Source organism: Vulpes vulpes, chromosome 16, assembly GCF_048418805.1.
Source record: "Vulpes vulpes isolate BD-2025 chromosome 16, VulVul3, whole genome shotgun sequence".
Taxonomy (NCBI): domain Eukaryota; kingdom Metazoa; phylum Chordata; class Mammalia; order Carnivora; family Canidae; genus Vulpes; species Vulpes vulpes.
The window spans coordinates 50,527,111-50,547,827 of NC_132795.1; the positions used below are offsets into that span (position 1 = coordinate 50,527,111).

Consider the following 20,717-nt stretch of genomic DNA (forward strand, 5'->3'; position numbering starts at 1 on the left):
TCATTAAAAGGGTAACTCAGACATTCCTATGGGTTGGTGGTACCATAAACCCCATTTTAGTGGTGAGGAAATGGAAGCACAGAGCTTATGGAGTCTGCCCTGAGTTACGTGGGGGAAAAATGGGGACCGGTGACCCACTTACTCACTTCCGTTTATGCCTTTCGACCACTGTGCTTTACACAGCAGGGGCCACAATTACACTGGTGCTATAAAACTTCACCTAAGTTCTCACTGATGTACAATGAGCATGACACAACTGTGCATAAATGAAGAACATATATGATGTTGTTTGAACAAAAAGAAACATTTAACCTAATGTTTCTAATCGAAGGCTTTAATTAAAGAAACATTAAAGGATTATCAAAACTTTCAAAAAGTCATTTCCACTGACATAACTGGTTGTGGTGAGCAATGTCTGATGAACGAGGTAATACTGTAACTACTATTTACAGAAAAAACTTACCTTTAAAATTCATATATATTATAGATGGTAAATCAAACTCATACAGTATCACCGAAACACAATTTGACTTAAAAGTATATAAAATTTATAGGGAAGAGGAAAACAGATATTATATCATACAAACACAAGGGAAAAAATGTGAATTTTGAAAACAAGGTTTTTAATCGATCTTTCATATACAGGCCACTGTGGCTGAAATTATCAGGACCGTGGACAGCGCCCAAAGTGCCCTTTCCTCCACCCACCTTCCAAAGGGCTGGATTTGTATCAGATTTTCAGTGTTAGGGTTCTTCCTCAACTTCTCTGCATTTTGCAATTCTATCTTAATTTTACTGACTCTCATGTAGAAATTGGTTCCTTTATGTGGAGAACTTACTGATGATGGAACATGTATTTTAAAGTCTTCCTCCTGCAGAGACTGACATTTCTATTACAATGTCTTTGTTTATTCATTCAAGGATGGAAATGAAAGGATAGTGGTGACAGTTAAATAACATTTAAATCCCAAGTGTTGGTAAAAGAACAGGGTATTCATGTAGTAGTAGATAAAGGGCAAAGAGATTATATATATAATGTTAATTTTTGATTTAAAAATTACTAATTGTAGTCCCAATGACCACATTTGGTCATTTCTCTATCTCCCATTTTGCAAAATGGACATCTTTTAGTAGTTTCCAAGCTCTGTGGCCAGATTCAAAAGTTACTGAACAGAAATGTAAGCAGTATCAGCTTCTAAAAAAAACTCACAAACAACCCTACGAGGTGTATTAATATGGACATATACACACATATAAAATATGGACAAATTATAATAATAGCATATTACTAAAACTGTGAAAGTATTTTTGCAATGTTAATCTCCATTGCTAATGAATGCATTAATCAAAATCATTCTGCAAATACTTGGGATTCAGTATCAGGCAGAAAAGCTTTCCCCTGCTTTCTTTTGTAATGAAACAGGCTAAAAAATTGAACAGCTTTGTTAGTTTGCTCTTGGAAGCAATAATATGGTCACAAAACTTGCTGTGACCATTCTGTCCCTTTACAAATGCTGTAAAGCTGGCCTGCCTTCCTTTCTTCTTCTTCTAAATGACTGATTGAGATGGTGATTTAATCCTCCGCAGCAAGGATGGAAAAGGAGGCTCTCAGAATCACCAAGTCCTGGGTAGAGGACAGGGAAGCTGTTGGCTGTGCCGGAGGATTAACCATCCAGGGCATCCAAGCAGCCACAATGCCGCCGTCAGCATGTTTTCACTATGCAATCCCCACATTTCCTAGTTAGAAAACACACAGCCATTACCCCTTTCTGTGTTCCCACACAAGGTTTCCTTTTGTTTATTAGTGTTTGTTATTATATGGCTTATACCGACATGTTTGTTTGATTCCACTGGTGTGCATACATCCATTGAGAGAAGAAGAAAAAGAAGTGTCTATTGCAAACTTGTTAAAAGGAAAAAGGGACTCCCACTGTTTTTTTTCCCTTTGGCGGGCCTCTACTTAGAGAACAGGATGTTAACTCTTTGTGTCCCAGAAAAGAATGACTTTTTTTGTGCATTTTAAATTTTGCAAAGGTTTCTCTACCGATGGAATGCCATAAATGAGAGAAGAAACTGTTATTTATAGGTCACCATAATTCTAGAAGTTGATGTTTCTTCAGAAATAGAGAATACATTAGCACGTGGGACAACTTTTATTTCACTGTGAACATGCTTCAGCCGTTTTTACAAAGCAAGTTAAGTATGGCTACAAAAAAACTTAGATGCACTTTACTCTGGAACAATCAGTATTTCTGTAGAACTCCTGGCTGTGTCTTTGTTGTTTTTATTTTGGAAGGTTCAACAGGAACTGTGCAAAATCTCTAGAGAGTTTATAGTAACTGGTTGTTCAAGAGTGTTCATATGTGACCCCCCTTCTAGAGCTTTTGTCGGCTTTATCAATGAGCTAAGATTTCAATACTCATTTAATCCAGCTCCAGCTCTAATGTGTGTGTGTATACACACACACACACACACACACACTCATATACATATACATACACACATATATATAAAGAGACAGACAGACAGAAATAGAAAGATATAGGTCAAATTTGCTCCTGATCCCCAAAGCTACTTTTTCAACTCCAGAAAGTGGGAGCCGTGGCCGAAGCTGGAGTGGTATACTCTAGGAGACTGTGCCTTTGAAACAGAACAAGACATGGATGTTCTTTAATCCTGTGGGCCTGCGCACAGAGACCCCTTTCAGACACACGAAAGTGGGTAAAATGCGGGCATCCCTCTGGGGACACAATGGGTCCGGGAGATCTCTTCCCGGGTGATTTGGAAAGAGAAGAGTTAATGGCCCACACGCTCTCCCCACTCACTCCCTGCAACCTTCTAAAGGGAACGGGCTCAGTGACAGCATAGCCCAGTCCCTAAAATGAAGAGCAAGCTTCTCTATTCTTCAGCATCTCTCGAATTAATTAGCTGGAAATGAGTCTTGTCAATGTTTTGGAAAGGCAGAAAGGGTGAAAAGAGATTGCTAGAATTAATCACAGTGAGAAACTACTTCAACTGCCTGCCAGAGTTCAGAAAATCCAACGAGCAGAGAAGAAAAGGAATCAGGCTGATTCGCCATCTGAAGGAACAAATGGAATCCAAGCAAATGCCCCAGTCTTTGCCAAATAAGGGATGCACCCTCCAAGAGAAGAATTTATTATCTGCTGCCACAGTAAGTACAATATATTACTTAAATACACACTGTATCCATGGGGACAAAGGCAAACCAGACAGTTTCTAAAGCAAAGAAACAATGGAATACTCATGTACTTTCACTTTCAAGCTTATCCACGTTAAACTCTATTATCTAAAGGACTCATGTGTTCCTGAATTTGCACGTAATAAATCTTCAAACACTTGCAATTTCACATACTGCAGAAGACGAAAAATCCATGAAACAGATCTCAAAAATTCAGGTATTTTGATGGAGAGTTCATTCACTAAATAGGAAAAAGAAACAAAATTGCAAATATAACATCTATTTATAAGAGTCAGGGGAGGAAAAAAAAAACAGCAAATTTTGGTCAAAAGCTGAGAGAGAAACCTTGAAACAACTCATTTAGTATTATATAGGGAGCTTCTTCTTTTCATAGTAGCCAACATTAGCTATCTCTCCAGGAAAATCTAATTCCCATCAGAAACTTCTGACTCTGTAAAAATTTTGATATGATTTTTATATTTCTCCCCTAAAATGAGTTTGAACTTTTAAGACAATGGCAGCATAAAGCTTGAACAAAATTATCTGCAATTAACTTTAGGGCTTTCTTGGCCATTTTAGAAGGCAAAAGTGCTCCCATCTGTGTTCTCACAGGAAGAAACCCAGTCACGGGCTGAGGTTAACAGGGAGATGGGACCGGGAGGGTGCGGTGGCTCGCTGTGGCACTCACCAGTGGAGGTGGGTCACTGGTAGGTTTCAGAATCAGCTTGTCACCCCTCTTCTCAACTTCAAAACCCATCTTTTTAAGTAGGGATGCATCCGCCAGCCCCTGCTCCTCCATCTTTGCGATCAGATCTTGGTTTTGACTGTTATCTTCAGTAAGGTTTCGGATGGCGTACACCACCCACTGGGTCAGAACTGGAGGCGGAGTAAAGGAATCTGCCAACATACTTTCCTGTTTCAGAAGTTTACATGAGCGTTATTGGGAAGGGAGGGGAGGAACAGGGTAACAGTGAGCAAATTCTTTCTGGGGATGTGCTCAGAATATGTAACCAAAGAAGTAATTAAAAGGATGTAGCACACACATTGTACATGTATGTCCCATGCGTGTGTGTGTGTGCATGTGTGTGTGATGTCCAGCACACAGATGTACTTAAGCAGGATTTGTTCAATGAATGAGCAAGGAAGCAAAGGCTTGGAGCAGCCACATCTGAAGTGTATGATCACACGTGGGTGTGCGCGTACATATGTTAACCATGTTATTGAGCTACCAGGATAAGAATAAGAGCACGACAGCATTAGTCACAAAGATGCCAAGTTAGAAGCAGACAAGAGACTCATCTTGTTTAAAGCAAGCTCAGTTATAAATAAGAACTGTTTCCTAGGAGTCATCATGGAATTTCCCTCATTCCACTGCATTTTAAAGATGAAGCTAGAAAACCTCTGAAGGATTTGCTGTACTTAGTTTGAATACTTGTGCTCTCAAGCGTCTTGTCATTCTGGCCTTGCTGTGCCCCCGCCCTAATTTTGCATATTCTGCACAGCATCCCTCACAGCAGACAGAAGACGGCCCACGAAGGCAGAATCGCAGTATTATTTACTGATAAGTCTTTTATTTGGTTACCAAGAACTGTGTAAATCTCAGGGAGGCATTAAGCTGCTGCGTTATGTCGTTCTGTAAGATTGTATAGAAACTGCCAGAGGTACCAACCAGTCTCCAGCATTGGAACCAGGGAGGCGTCAGAGATGCCAAGAACAGTGGGCCTGCCTCCCTCTGTTGATACGGAGAGAACAACAAAACACTCAGGGGACAGTGAACACGTTCTCCAATGAAGAAAGGCCTCTCTGCCCACAGTCGGATGGAAGTTGGCAAGAAAAACAAACCTTTTCCCCTGATTGCCAGATGTTTCCCATGCAGGCATTTCTGATGTCAGGATGGGGGGCATCTGTGCTTCCAGAATGTATCAGGCTCATGAGCCTGAAGGGTCCTTGCTTCTGGCCCTGTTCTAGCTTCCAGCACAGCCGTGAGGCCGGGGGCTGAGACATTTCTCAGTCCCTCAGCTGGACGCAGGAAGCCACAGAGAAAGGCTTCAGTGTGCATTACGCCTATGGCTCTTTCTCGGAGTGTCTGAGAAAGGATGTGAAATCAAACTGTTTCCCTAGTTCAGTAACCTCAAAGCAAAACAATAAAAAAATGGCCTGTCCACTAAAGTCAGACAAGTGAGATACAGAAAACACGGCAGTTTTCTGGTCAGGACGTATCTTCTGGGGTTTTAAAAGTTTGCTCCCTCCTGGTCCTTCCATCACCTGCACCGGTTCACAACTCTGACAGGACCTCTGTGCTCCCCTGATCACAGACGGTCCAAGCCGGCCCTGCCTCTCTGGGCTCCTCCTGGCGGGGCTGCGGGCGGCACTGAGAAAAGGATGAGCAGATGTTTGCTGAGTGAGTGACCCGCTGGTCTCTGGAGGTTTGTCATCCAAACCACTTGTGAGTATAAAGTGACTAACCTGTTCCAGATGGCACAGAATAGGAACTGCTGATGCCCAGCTGATGCTGATTCTATAATTAGCTGTCCCGCTTTGGTGGGAGAATGTCCTTCTGCCATTTATCCATCATCGTTTGATGATAAAGCCTCCAGTACCTTTATAAGAGCTGTTTTTCTTTCTGGAGCTAAAACCATACAAATACTCAAATGCACAAAGCCTACATGTGACTGTCCCCCCCTTTTCCACAATCGTGGGACCCCTACAATAATACACCGGCATAGAGAATAAAAATGAGGATCCTGGATGAGAAAGACTTCTAACGTGTTAAATGAATTTCTGAACCATGAATCGTTTGCTGCAAGTAATTTCTCATCCAGAATGACCTCATTTTACAAATTCATTTCCTCACTTTTTGTACGAAAAGGGGGAGGCAGTGTCAGGAGACCTGCTGAAGGAGCAAACAACTGAAGGGGAAACTGAGGCAAGAAAATCCATACAACTGAGGAATTTTAGCTCATGTGTACAATTTCCCAAATGCTACTGAGAGGGCAAAGCACTTCCTTCTAAAGCTTCTTGGTGATTCACTGAAATGTACTGACAACAGGAAATCCAAAATTCCATATCCACCCTGAGCGCGCCTGGAAATGGAGGGGGTGCTGGCTCTGTAACGGCCAGCCTTGAGGCCACCAGATGAAAGGCAGAGGGTCTCTGGAGAATGAACCAGCATCCAGGGCTTCAGTGATCAAACTCTACTGCAGGGCAAACGAGACCCCCGTCCAATGGTCACAGTGCACCTCTCTGCAGGGGGCCTTCCCATCTGGGCTCTGGCAACATTGCCACGCCAGGCACTGCCTCCGAGTGGTTTAAGTCAGGGGTGCCCACTGCGTGTTTGCAGAGCATCCTCCGCCAGCCGAGAACTGGACTGCCTGCTGGAATGCACTCACCTGTCTGTGAGCACCGTGAGGGCGGGAGCCACACCGAATTCATCTCTGTAGCCCTAGCACCCAGTCTGGCTCCTGACACAGCGTGGGCTGTGGACACCACGTGAGCTGTGACTGTTTCTATCTGTCCACCCAAACACCCCTTGAACTCCTCCTGAGCAAGTGTGAGGTCTTGGGTCACCGACTGGTTCCAAGCATGGTGCTGGGCAAGGTTTGCTGGACGTCTGATCCAGTGAATGCTATTTCCCACTCACCACGTGGGTGGGGCCGTGGTGACACTGCACTGACCTGCACTGGGTCCTTCTTGTTCTCGGGGTGTTTTCCTGACTCAGGGCTTTGCAGGGTAGAAGGATTAGATGAAAGTAAACCAATATAAATGCAACCCAGGCAAGAAATCTGCATGCCCAGTGTCAATAAAGGGTCCATGACAACAGACCCCAGGATTCTCGTAGTGCAGATGAGAGGGGAGATCTCAATCACGCCCATTGTGGGGAGGCAACCGACACACTTTGTAAAAGCCCTGCCATGGTAGCTTTGTAGCACTTCACCGTTTACAGTGTTGGGAAACTAAAACGCGCCTACCCTACACGCCCCCATTTTATACCTAGGGAGAGAGGAGCGCAGAGGAGAGAATAAGAGTGGTGAAGATTCCCGACAGTCAGAACGGGCAAGGGTGCTGCTCCTAGTAGGGCCGGCCCAAGTCCAGGAACAAAACGCGGTAGTTGTGAATTTCTCCAGGGACAGATCCCTGGCACAGCCACCAAATGGACAACCTAACAGAAGAGGCAGTAAAACCCAAAGCAGGAAAGGTATTTTTTTTTTGTGTTCAAAACTGGTGTTTAAAGGGCAGGAAGATGTGCGTGGAGCCAGCTTCTTGGCACACCTTGAGAATAAGAAATAGCCGAGCAGCAAAACCCCATATTTTTCACTTAAATGTTTCACATTCTTACATAAGTGGAATTGCATTTCCTCTTTTAGAAGAGGATTTCGTGAAGTCAGAATGCTGCGTTCTGCTCCACACTTTTCCTGGGCAAATCTGAAAGGCTTGCTCTGCATTTCCACCCCCAGTGAGCACCCGCACTTGGGGGCTGTGTTGTCTGTCTATAAATTAAGTGCCACACAGACGTGCTCTACTTTGTCCCTGTTTCCAGTGAGAACATTTTAGCACTACTGTCTGGGGTTTCTGACTTAATAATCATTAAAAAACCAAATTCAGTGGTTGTTTCTTTCATAAAATTTGAGTTGAAAAGAGAAACACTGAAACACAGCCCTTACAAATGGGGTCTCACGCGCGAGCCCGGCTCATGAATATGCATGGCTGTCCTTGTTAGCGGCTGTGAAAGCCCAGGGCCCCGGGCAGCCCGCGCAGCCCTAGACAGCCCCAAGTGTCACTAGGGAGATTAAAGCGAGGCCCAGTTAATATTCACATTGCCCTCTTGTTCCCTCTCCAAAGAGACAGACGGAAAGAAAGAGTGGGGGAGAAAATTAAACATCTTCTAAAGTCTAATCCTACCAACACGTGAAGTGCTTTATTGTGCGCTTAGCTTTAGAGAGACAGCTTCTAAAGTTTCCATAGCTACTACAAATACAAGGCGTGAGCCTGTGCGCTACAAAACTACCTTGAAAGAGCCCTGCAATCAGCTCTCAAGTGAGGACGCCACAGGGCTGGCCAGCTCCTCAACAGAGCACTCTGGTGTCTGGAAACAGGCACAAAGATGACAGTGGTAACAAGTACCTCAATACTGCTGCGCTTGAGAGGGTGGAGGCCACTCCTGGGTCCAGAGCCACAGGAAGACGCAGGCCCAGCACTGAACCTGTGGCCTCGCACAAGTGAGGCGATGAGGTGTTAGTGGGGCACAGAAATGTGGGCCGGCAGATAAAGATTTAGAGAAAAATAACTCTTGGCAAAGATATCAGTAGCCAGCAGATTTATGTGCCAGATTCACTTTAAAGATCACTTATTTACTTATTTGAAAGAGTAGACAGAGAGAGAAGGAGAGGGAGAAGCAGAGTCCCTGCTGAGCAAGGAGCCCGATGAGGGGCTCAATCCCAGGATCCTGAGATCATCACCTGGGCCGAAGGCAGATGCTTCACTGACTGAGGCACCCAGGCGCCCCTCAAATTCCCTTTAAAGTCAGGTGAGTGAAAACTCTAAAGTTGGAACTGTCCAACGAGGAAGACTCCATCTAAGAAAGGCAACATCTTTCCGTTCCCGGGACCCATGGTACTTAAATGTCCTGCGCTGTATGGGAACGCAGGGCCAGGAGGGCAGGGACTCTGTTCCGGTCACTGCTCTAGCGCTCTAGCTGAAAGACTGCTGAAAACAGAGGTTGGCAAATTAGGACCTGTTTTTTTTTGTGTGGAAGCAAGTTAAGAATAGTTTTTGTATCTTTAAATACTTGGGGGAAAAAATTAAAAGACCACTACTAATTTGTGACACATGAAAATTAACTGAAACTCAAACTTCATCATCTGTAATAAATAAAGTTTTATTGTTGGCAGGCATCCATGCCCATTCATTTAAGTACCGACTATGGCTGCTTTCTTGCTCCAACGACTGAGCTGTGAAACTTCAGCAGAGACAGCACAGCTAGCAAAGCCAAAAATATTTATGAAATTTAAACCTTTACAGAAAAGGCTGGCCAACCTCTGGCCTAGAACATGGAAGGTATCAATAAATATTTGCTGAATTTTATAAACAAGCTTTTAAAAGTACTGGCATTGAAAAGCTTACATTATTTAAATTAAAACAATTTAAGTATATTAAAAGATTTCATATGTGTATACACACTATATATGCAGTATCTATATATAATGCTTTATATATCTATACATGTATAATGTATACATCTATATTTAATATAATCTATAGTATGTATATAACAAATAGATACATTTTAGTATCTACATTTAATTTTTGCTTCCAGGATATAGATTTTAAAATTATTTAAATTAAATAATTTAAATTTTATTTTATTATTTTAATTAAATAATTTAAAATTATTAAAAATGATTTAAAATTATTTGCAGCCAACAAACCCATTTATGGCAAGGGATTTATGTACTGCCCAATAAAATATACCATTTAATAGGGCACCTTTGACGAGGTTGGTCTAAGATGTTCAGTGAGGCAAGCCTACTTCAGCAGACTTTCACAAAAACCATGTTATAAGGTTTTGCTAATGATGGGGATGGTTTTAATTAAATAACTTCCATATCTAAACTACTATCTTCATAGAATTGGTAAAATTGCAGGATTTTTCAGAGCGCAGGAAAGGAGTTCAGTTTAAAACAGTTTGGGAAATACTTTACATTGCTAAAACCCCAAATACTTCTAAATATGCCAAGTCTGTCAGCTAAAGAACAAACGCGGGACGTGGCACTGAAAGGGTGACTTCTCTTCCTGCTGCAATGACCTACTTCCGCCTTTCTTCTAGCCACTCAAGTCAAAGAGCTGCCCCCGTGTTGGGGTGGCGTGTTCCCCGGGGTGGGGGGGTGGGGGTACTCTGTGAGTCCTAACCAACCTCAGCCCTACTCTCCCAAGTATTCACTTTCTGAAGGAAAACATGGCACTTTCCAAACTGTTGCTCAGGGGCGCCCAGGGGGCCCCTACACCTTCCGCTGCTGGACGAGGAACCTGTGCCAACCACAGAGGACTTCTGAGTGGAGGTGATGAAGGAGAAGCACTGGGAGGGTAAGGAGGTGCCGAACTGCGGATGGAAGAGGGATGGCAGCTTGGCTGTGACAACGGGCAGGGAGGTGGTCGGGCAAGAGGTCCTTGTGGAGGGACAGTCTTGGAGAACACGTCCACCGTTCCTGCCCGGGCAGCACGTGCTTCTCCGACACAGGCCAACGCCACCTCCAAATGCCAAGATATTTCACCTCACTTCCACCTTCAGCTACCATCATTATCTTTTGCTCTTATCTCTCATTATGTCACTCAGCTAACCCCATATGCTTCTCCATCAGAAAATCGAAGCAGAAGTCCTCGTGCGGATCCTATCTGGGGTCTCCCTGCCTGATGCTGGAGACCAGAGTGCCCAATAACCACCAGAAACCACCCAACTGGCTTCCTCTTTCTTCTCCAAATTATTGGTCTATCTGGTTTCTCATTTCCCTCCACACTTTTATATTTTACTATGAAGGAACACCTGTGGTTCGAGGGTCTCATCGTTGTGCCGGTATGTGCTGCTCTAGGTTGTGCAATGTGTTAGGTCTTAAAAGCACTTACTCATAGATGTATGCGTCCTCTCTTATTTGCCAATCACTGGCTAATTGTGAATCCTGAAAGTGGTCAAAACACCAATGCTAACAGAAGAGGGTGGGGGAAGAAATAATTGCCAGATTTGTAGATTATAGGCCACAATCTAAAGAACATGAAATAATACTTGGGTTTAGTATGTGCCCCAAGAAGCAGCAGTTTGTCTTCACTGAGGGAAAAGTCATCCCAGAAACACCACCTCTGACAGCAGAGGCTGTCCACTGGCCTCCATAAATAATCCCTAGGGAATTAATGTATCAAAGGAAGTACCACAAGGCCCAGTAAAAAAACCTACCCAATTCTGACAGAACTGCATCCATGCAAATGTCAACCAAAGACATTTCATCTTGAGCATAACCCAAACTGGCATTCTCTTAGCGATTCTGAAATAAAGGGCACATTATCTGTCCTTGGTACGCACGATTTACTTTCTTAAGTGGAGCTCTCATGGGGGAGATCTGATGCTGACCACCTCACGGGCCTCCTCCCCTCGCCCACGCCCGGAATGTGTCTCCACCTCCCACGGCCCTGTGTCCACAGCACTGGCACACATGTATCCACGGCCTGGGCCCTGGCTGGGTTAGGGGCTCTTGGCCTTTTACAAATCCCAGATGTATAAAGCCCAAGCATCCAAGATGAGCAAAGTAGAGCATGTCACTGTCACCACAGCCAGCCAGCCCGTCCATCTGGCAAGGGAGTGGTGGGAAGATGATACCCTGCCCTAGGTCACCACATGCACTCCCCACTCCAAAAGCTTCTGTGGCCAAGCAAGGGCCGCGTGGCAGGTACCTCACATCCACAGGGTTTTGGTGGTAAAGGATCCTATGGCACTGAAACTCATTTTGTACATTACATATTCTGGAATCATTTTACTAGCCACTTGAAAGCACAGTGTGGTACGAAGAGTCAGAGTCTGGCATCCGTGTCACACAACAGGTTTCGGGATCAGAAACAACCAATACCACTTCTAACTCAAACCACACGAAAGGGTTCTGGGGCCATGAAGTAGTTCCATTTGTATATGGGGCAGCACTCCAATGTCACTTCTGAGACGCCAGACGAGCCCGTGTGTGTCCTGGGCTCGGCAGCGCTGGCACATGGCTGGCATGTACCAGACACTCAACCAACGGTGCAGGAATAACTCCTCCAGAGCCCGTCATGCTGGGTGTCCCTCTCCTCTGGGGTCCTCCCTTTCGGTGCCCCTTCTCAGGCTGCCGTCACGGGGTCAATCTGGCTCCTTCTACAGGCCGTGTGCACCTGCGTGCTGAGACTGCTGCCTTAGTCACCGTAGCTCCCGGCACACACGGAAGTAGATGGGTTTTGGGTATTTGCTGGATGAATGCGCCTTGGTGCCTGCATGCTCTCCTTGGACGGCACTTGGACTGCACATGAGAGGGGACTGAGTACATGCAAGCAGGTGCCCAGCACTATGCAAAAAGTCAGGCTTCGTGCTACAGGGGTGAGTTCGCCAGGTGGAGGCATTCTGGTTACTTCTAAATAAACAATACCACCCTGGGGCCGCAATTCACACCCGGGGCCAATGGCTGGCACTGAGCTGGCTGGGCCTCACGGAGACCACGGCAGGAGAGGGTGTGGTGCCCTGAGATCGCTGGGCCCTGAGGACCAAGTCAGTGAGAGCATGGCAGGCACCCTGGACACTCAAGGTCCCGTCTGCCAGGTCAAGAGGATGTTTGTAAAGCACTCTGTTCTGATAAAGGACTCGTCGGGTAACAGGCCACCTCACATGAACTTCTCTTCAGGGACTATGTGACCGCAGAGGCTGCCTTCAACCTAAATAAGGCTTTGCCAGAGGAATGAATCTCTCCACATCTCTCACATAAAGCAAGAGTGTCAGTTTATCTGCATAAAATAGTAATAGTGGTAATAATAAGCTAATGGCAGTAGCCACCCACTCCCAGGACACGTCAGGGACTGTTCTAGGCACTCAGAAAGTATTTGATCCACACAAACGGGCTATCCAGTAGGTACGGACTATCATCCCTATTTTACTGATAAGAACACAAGACCTGGGAGGCTCAGGCTGGGCCAAGGTCGTGAATCGGAAGCGGGCAAAGGCAGGGTTGGATGCAGGCTCCAGCATCCACCCTGGGAACGACGGTGCCACATGCTGCCAGGCGCCCAGCTGTGGTCGCGGAGGGTGAGGAGAGACCTCGGCGGGAGGAGCGGGTGGATCTTCCTCCTGCCCAGTCTGATTGCTGGCCTCTAAGCTTTGCCCACACCATCAGTTAAAGGAACACTAGGTTCTAGGACACTTGAAATAAGGTCTCTGTCTCTTCAAAGAAATCCCGAAGGATATGATAAGCCTATAGATACTAGAATGACTACCTCTGCAAAAATACTTCTGGAAGTAGCCGAGAGGTCAAAGTGAAATTCATATCTGGAGTAGAAAAAGTAAGCAGTCTCATCTAATTGGCAGAAGACTAGCGCTGGCCTAGCACTAATGATGTCCTCTGAGGCACAGCTCAGGGTCAGAGATACTTCTAAGCTACCAAGGCTCAAATGAAGAACAAACTGTGGGCATTCTGGCAGACTTCAGATGAGACACGGCAGGTACCAAAGGGTCAACGAGGTTTCTCCTACGTACGCTGGGTGCTGAGCATCAGCTGTCACTGTCCTTGGACCAGATGTCACTAGTCACCTGGGGACGGACGGTCTGCCCCATGGGTCACCCAGAGCCGTGCTGGCTTGCCTCTCAATCTCTCCCTCTGCTCCTTGCCAAGTCCCAGAAAGTCAGCCATCAAGAGTGGGTGGGCCCGCAGATGCTGGGTCGTCCTGCTGCAAAGCAAGTACAGGTGGGTGTGGAGGTTCCCATTCTGAGCTGTCGGTTTCCATTTCTATCACAGTAACTGGTGAGCAGACCTGAAAGCTCGCTTATCCTTGTTATGGGGGGGGAGGGGGGAGGAACTGCTGTATCCATTCCAAAGTAAAGACATCCTTCAGCAGAAACTCAGAATATGCAAGTCAAGCGGGCGCCTCTGTGGCTGGAGTGGGGTGTGTGGGAGAGCAGAGTGAAATGAGGCAGGGGTAGGTGTATGCTTACCTTCTAGGGATTCAGGAGACGGTAAGGAGTTGGTATTTTACGCCAGTGCAATTAGAAGCTGTAGCAGGAGTGAAGAAGAAAAATCAAGACAACTCTCTTGGGCAGCTGAGTGGAGCGTGATTTGGAGAGGGAAATGCGGGAAGCAGAGGGCATGAGGAGTGGCCAGGGACGACTGTAAAAGAGGTAACTCAGATGCTACTTGCCTGTAGGGAGCTCAAAATCAAGCACAGGAGGCAAAGCCAGCAAGGGCATGCTGCAAGTCCCTGGGGTTAGAGAGGACAAGCTAGGCCAGGGCTCTTTCCTGGGAAGCCGAGTGCCTGTCCTCAAGGCACCCCCCAGCAGACCGCAGGCTCCCGAGGGCACGGAGGGGGTCTGCTCCCTGGCCAGCACTGTATCCACCTGCACCGTGAACCCCAGCAGAGAGCAGGAAACACATGCAGAATGCACGGATGGAGGTGAGGACAAAGACACCAGGGACCTAGATCCAAGAACATGGGAAAAGGATGAAGTATGAAAGGCTATGTAACATTTGAAATTGGCTCTACTCACTCAAGATGGTAACATCCTAGTAATTAAGACGGTATCAGGCAGGGAGAGTGGAGACCAAACCTAGGAACGCAGAACAGAGAGCCAGAAAGAGAAGCATGCCCACGGGACAGGGGCTTGTGCCAAGGTGTCCCTGCAAAGCCAGGGGTAGAAGCAAGGGCTTCTCAGTAGTGGGGCAACTGTGAAAAACCCGAACCCCTACTGTACACCCTAGAAGAATTAGCTTCCAGTGGACTTCAGATCTGTCAGAAAGGCAAAACCTGAGAGCTGCCAGTGAACACACAGAAGAATGCTCTTCCAGCCTTGGGATCTCAGTAAGACGCAAAAACCACTAACCACAGAGGGGAGAAACTCCCTCCCCAAGCCCCCCAGAAGTCAGCTCTAGAAACTGGTGCTAGGTGAGAGGGAGCCCACAGGACCCCCCAGGGACTCGGCTGCAAGAGTGGGAACATATGCTGATATGCCCTCACACGTTGTACGTTTTACTACATGTACACTAACATCTCAATAATAAATATACCATAAGAAAAATAAAAAAAAAAGAAAATAAGCCATGGATGGATTGGAGGGACTATTTCAATGCACATAAATGAACAAACAATTCACACCCTGAATACAGGAAACATTTCCATGAGTCAATTTTAGAAAAAAAAGAAAATGTAAATGTAGACCAAAAAAAAATATTTGACAGCATTTTTGTGACACAGGAAGTCCCAATGGTCAGTAAGCATAACAATGTGCTTCTGACTAATTAGATTCAAATGGCATCACGGCAACATGTTATATTCATCAGAACAGCAAATGTTTTAAGGTCGGTATCAAGTGCCAGGGAGAATGTAGGACGGGGGTATAAACTGGTACGGCCGATTCTGGGAAGTTCGGTGTCATGGAGAACATCGTTGAAGACACACAAGCCACAAGACAGAAATTCCACACCTAGGAAAGAGCTCAATGCTCATGCACCAGGATACCTGCCCTGTACAGAAACATTCACAGCGCTGTTAACTATTAACTGTAACAGCCTCAAAGTGGAAATACCTAAACGTTCACCAACAGTCCAACGAAGAAGTAAATGCTGGGTGTTCCTGCGATGGGACACTACCAACTACATGCAATGATTTGGAGGACAATTTTTGAATGACAGATGATAAAACCATGCAAGCCATGATTCCATTTACACAGATTCAGACATGGCCAAGCAAAGCACACTGCAGGAAGGCAGGTGCGGGAGCCTCCGGAGAAGGGCGGGACATGCTGTGGGCTAAGTGGAGCCGGGTGCCCCTGGGTGTTGGTTACTTGTACGACTGCTCTACAATGTTTTATAAGCAGTACATACATCCCCTCCTACTTTCCAGGGTGCACATTCTATTTCTAGATAGGAACAGTCTCAAGAACTTAGGGTGACAGCTAAACTGCGACTAATGTGTCCCCCAAAAGCAGTTCATGTGCTCCGCCAGTTAGCCAGTGCTAAAAAACACTGCCTGACACCCTAAACTTCCGAATTCTGGGGGACCCGCCGTCTTAGCGATTGACAGCTGTTGTGTGGCATGTGCAGTAGGCTCCCAGCCGCTGTGTGTCAGCAGCCAGGCAGAAGGACGACGAGGTTGGGCATCATTTTCTTCTTGAAATCTGTTAGGATTTCCTGGTGCTTCCTAATTACATGCAGAAGAAATGCCTGAATACGATCGGTGCTAGTTTCTAAAAGTGCTTTAGGAAAGAAAGAGAAGTAGTTTTGATTTCAACATAATCTGGTTTCTTTCAAAAACAGGGAAAATGTGTTGACTTTTTATAGGCTGTTCCCATCCTTAACCAGAAAGTGTCAATCTTTATCTGTGTTTGACAAAGTCATCATTCTCTGAGCTTCTTTAAGAACGTAAAAAGGCCACGAGCCAAACATGAAGACAAGAACCTCTTGTCTGAGCAAGGCGCATCACGGTCATGTGAAAAATCTCCAGAGCAGGGCTGGGTCCTTGCTGTCACACTGCAACCCACCTCCTATTTTCACTTTTGCCTGGCTTCTGTCCCCCATGAGGCTCTTTCCCAGCACGGGGTCTGTTTGCAGTGGTACTGAGCTAATCCTGAAGAAAAGGCTTGTCCACTCCTCAAACAGCCTCTCCTGGCAGCTCGCAGACACCACTTGCCCCTGCTGGGCTGGAAGCAGGTGGATCTCTTGGGGTGGCCAAGGCTCACAACTCACTGCGCCAACGCCTGCTGTGCTGGGGCCCAAAGCAGTGTGCCTCTGCCCCAGAGAGGATGTGCACGCAGGTGGACAGTAAGAAGGGGAAGGCGATATCTGAGAGTCAGCTTTATTTTTATATTTTCCGGCTCTGCCAGTACCCAAGTGAAGGGGTGATGTAGTCCACAAAACCACGGAGTAAAAGAGCCAGAGAGCTGGAGGCTTCCCTTCCCGTCACTAGCATGTCTCACTCCTGTAAGGCAGGTGACTCCGGGCAGGAAGCAGGCCCTGGGGCTCCCCCAGGTGCCTCAGAAGGCAGGTGGTTTGCAGGAAGACGCAAGCAAGCTCAGGACGCACGATCCTGGGTGCGGCTGTCCTCCATCCTACCTACTGGAGCTGCCTTGCAAAGGGCATCTGCGCAGACTTTTCCCGTCCAGCCTCTGAGCAGGGGCTCAGCACATGGTTTCCCTCATGGGGTCGAGAGGACTTACAGACTGGCCACTCACTGAGATCGTTCCTTCAGAGACTCAGAGACTCACCCACCAGGGTTTGTTTGGCTTTTGTTTTCTAATCTGATGGTTCTAGAAAAATAAGTGGCACTGAAAACGACACTTGCTGCAAAGAATGATGCTCTCAAAACAAAAGAGACAGGGGGTTAGTGTTTAAAGGTGCTAAATTGGCAGTGGTGCACCGCTGTTTTGACCAGACACTTCTCTGTCACTGCTAAATCTGACCGGACCAAGGTCATTTTACACAATAATACTGACATTAGTCGGGTCACCTGGTTTCTCTGTGCTAAACTTCGGCAACCCAATCTCTCAAGTGTTTACAAAATACACAGTCTGTGTAGCAATGGTATTTAAGTACAGTAACTAAAAAAAAAAAAAAAAAAAAAAAAACACATTTATTAACATCCTAAACACACCCAAAAGTCACTGCTCTTTTTAATAAAGGAAGGGAATGAAGAAAGAAAAACTGGCAAATAATTAACTTTGTAAGAAAACATATATAGCTAAACACTACTACTACTACTGTTACTGCTGTTTCTTAAGTGCAGACCATGTGCCAAGAACCCTTCAAGCCCCCTTATGTGCCAGTGGTCAGTGGGTTCTAAATTCAGCAGCTCTTCCGAAGGCGGAACCTCATCCTCAGGGACCGCTGCACTTACCAATTACCCCAGGGCTCTATGTCACGTGCCATCTGCCAGTGACACCTCTTGGTAATGCCATTTGGGAACAGAGAGGAGGGAGATTACCAAGCACAAAAGGATCTCCACGTGGGAGCACCTTGCTGGCTCAGTGGATAGAGCATGAGACTCTTAATCCTGGGTCAAAAATCTTAGTCCTACACTGGGCACAGAGATTATAATCAATCCATCAATGGACCTTGTGGTGACTGGTAAACTTTGCTGAGTACCCTTTTGAAAATGTGCCAACTGTTCTGAGCAGACAGGCTCTCTGGAATCAGAATGGAGCCTCACAAGGGGCTGAGTTTCAGACATTTCCCTGTGGTCTAATCTAATCTAGACAGTAGATACAAACATTCTGAAATAGAGTCAGGAATTATAAAAGCTCTATTACATCCTGTAGAGACACTGGGGACGTGTGCAGAACGACCACAGTGCAGACACAGTGTTAGAGAAAGTGATTTTGAAAAACAAATCTCTTGTCTATCCAGATAATGGAATATTATTCAGCACTGAAAAAGAAACAAACTGTCAAGCCACGATCAGTCCCGGAAGAATGTGAAATGTGGAGCACTGAGGGAAAGCCCATCTGAAAGGCCACATCACATATAATTCTGACTTCTACAGGACATTCTGAAAGAGCTGACAACAATAAAAACATCAGTGTTTGTGGGGAGGGACGTACAGGTGGAGCCCAGAGGGTTTCCCAGGCAGCAAGAACACTGTGTATCACAATGGTAGATATACATCATGACGCATTTGTTCAAACTCACAGAATGCATGACTCCAGGAGCCAGCCCTGGAGTTTACTGCAGTAAACTCTGGGCTCTGGGTGACAGTGATGTGTCAGTAGACAGTCACCAACTGCAGTAAATGTCCCACTCTGCTGGGAAATGCTGATGACAGAGGCGGCTGTGCAGGTGTGGGGGCCAAGAACATAGAGGAAATCTCTTTTCCATCCTCTTAATTTTGTTGAAACCTTAAAAGTGCTCTAAGAAAATGTTATCTTTAAAAAAAATCAGGAACAAAAGAATGACATAAAAATAAATTATTTCATGTAGTTTCAAAATTAAAAATGCTTTCTTAGGCTAGCAAACTTACAACCACGATGGAAGACTAGTAAGGAGAAATTAAGTGAGAATGACTAAATATGGATTCCCAGAGACATTCTTTCCCTAAAGTTACACTTGTTGGATGGCACTGTTAAATTAATCAGCTACAAGGTACAGGATCCTTCAGATTAAGAATTAATGGCCAGGGATGCCTGGGTGGCTCAGCAGTTGAGCATCTTCTTTTGGCTCAGAGCATGATCCTGGAGTCCCTGGATCGAGTCCTGCATTGGGCTCCCTTCATGGAACCTGCTTTTCCCTCTGCCTCTCATGAATAAAATCTTAAAAAAAAAAAAAAAAAGGCAATATATTTGGATAAAGTTTGGTTTCTGATTTCAAATGAATTTTATGTGTTGACACTTAAAACTCTCAAAGCCAGGTGGCTGAGGTGATAGTCTAAGGAAGCCGCTGCCAGGGCCACTTTCATACCACTTTTGGTATGGTGGTGGCAACCCTGGCCTGGTCCCTGCTCAGGGTAAAGTGTGTGCAAGGGGGAGGTGACCACTGCAGGGAGCATGGTCCACACTGGGCACCTCATCACCAGGAAGGATGGACTCCCAGTTCCTAATTTAAGTGACAATAAACCCCAAGCAATGTTGCCCTCAGTACAAGTCAACAAGACAAAGCGGCCCCTGACGTATTCTGGCCTCCGAAACAGGCAAATAGCTGAGCAAACCAGGCTCAGCGAGACAGAACCCGAGGACAGGTATGTGTGTGGTTGGGAGGTGTGCCCATTGGCGTGTCTTCACCTCTGAGTGCACTTAGGGGGAACCACTGTTTTGTGCCTCTGCCTGCACAATGCAGAATCTGTGTGCGACGATACTTGCCATTGCTAGCCTCTGATTTCAGAAAGCACATAACGAAAACCTCTGAAGGCTAAGTAGATGTGATCTGAAGGAGTACAACTTGAAGTGTTTGAGTCTCATTTTAAAAGTCTATTTGCCAAAACACCTGAATGACGAAACGGCCCACTTTTGTGAAAGCCTCATTCATAATAGTACAGGGACTCCTCCAGCCATCAGCTCCAGGCCCCGGGAACCGGTTGCTAGGATACTATAAAAGCCACATAAACAGGACTTCTTCCCTCTTTCACTTTGAATGGCTCCATTTAGATGCATCTGTGTAAGTGTGTGTGATGGGGGGGGGGGGCACTGGGTGGCAGTGAGGTCCACTCTTAGCAGCCTGGGAGCGGCACCAGCGCATTGTCCAATCCTTACCCGTGCTCAGCTCGCTCCTAGGGCCCCAGGGAGGCCTCCTTTAACCTGCAGGCCTGTGTGTGCGCTTGTTTGCTTTGGTTGGGAGAAATATTTGGTTTGCACATCTTCAAATGCATTATGTGAAGGGTAAGAGAATCAATGGGAGGCTTTAAAAAATGAAATCACTAGGAAGTGAAACCAAAAGTTTACCTTTTTACACTAAAGCAGCATTAAGAGTTTTTCTAGTGTTTGTCAGTTCAACAACCGAACAAATAATCACTGAATGTTTATCAGTTATTTAATACTGGGGACTCAGAAATAAATAGAACATAGCCTCCAGAGGGAGGATAAGATTCCCTAGCAGTTCACTGCTTTGGACATTAGGGTGGGCAGCATGAGGTATTACAGCAGAAACGCATCATTCTGTGACTATAGCATAAGCACTTCTTCAGTGTGGAAATGCACAGATACCTTTCTAAAAAATTTTTGTTTACTTGAGAGAGTGCATGAGAGAGAGCATGAGTGTCAGCAGGGGCAGATGGAGAAGCAGGCTCCCCGCTGAGCAAGAAATGTGGGGCTTGACGTTCCTAAGAGCCT

General features: G+C 45.9%; 1 protein-coding gene across 1 annotated transcript in view; it reads right to left on the reverse strand.

Moving 5' to 3' along the window:
* Positions 1-318: 318 nt before the first annotated feature.
* The window catches only part of ATXN10 (ataxin 10), a 165,963-nt gene continuing 145,564 nt past the window's right edge, over positions 319-20,717 (reverse strand). Inside the window, exons 11-12 of the mRNA XM_072741971.1 lie at positions 3,888-4,075; positions 319-3,440 (exon numbers count right to left, since the gene is read on the reverse strand). Coding sequence (XP_072598072.1) covers positions 3,438-3,440; positions 3,888-4,075 — 191 coding nt within the window. The 3' untranslated portion in view covers positions 319-3,437. The remainder of the gene's footprint in view (positions 3,441-3,887; positions 4,076-20,717) is intronic.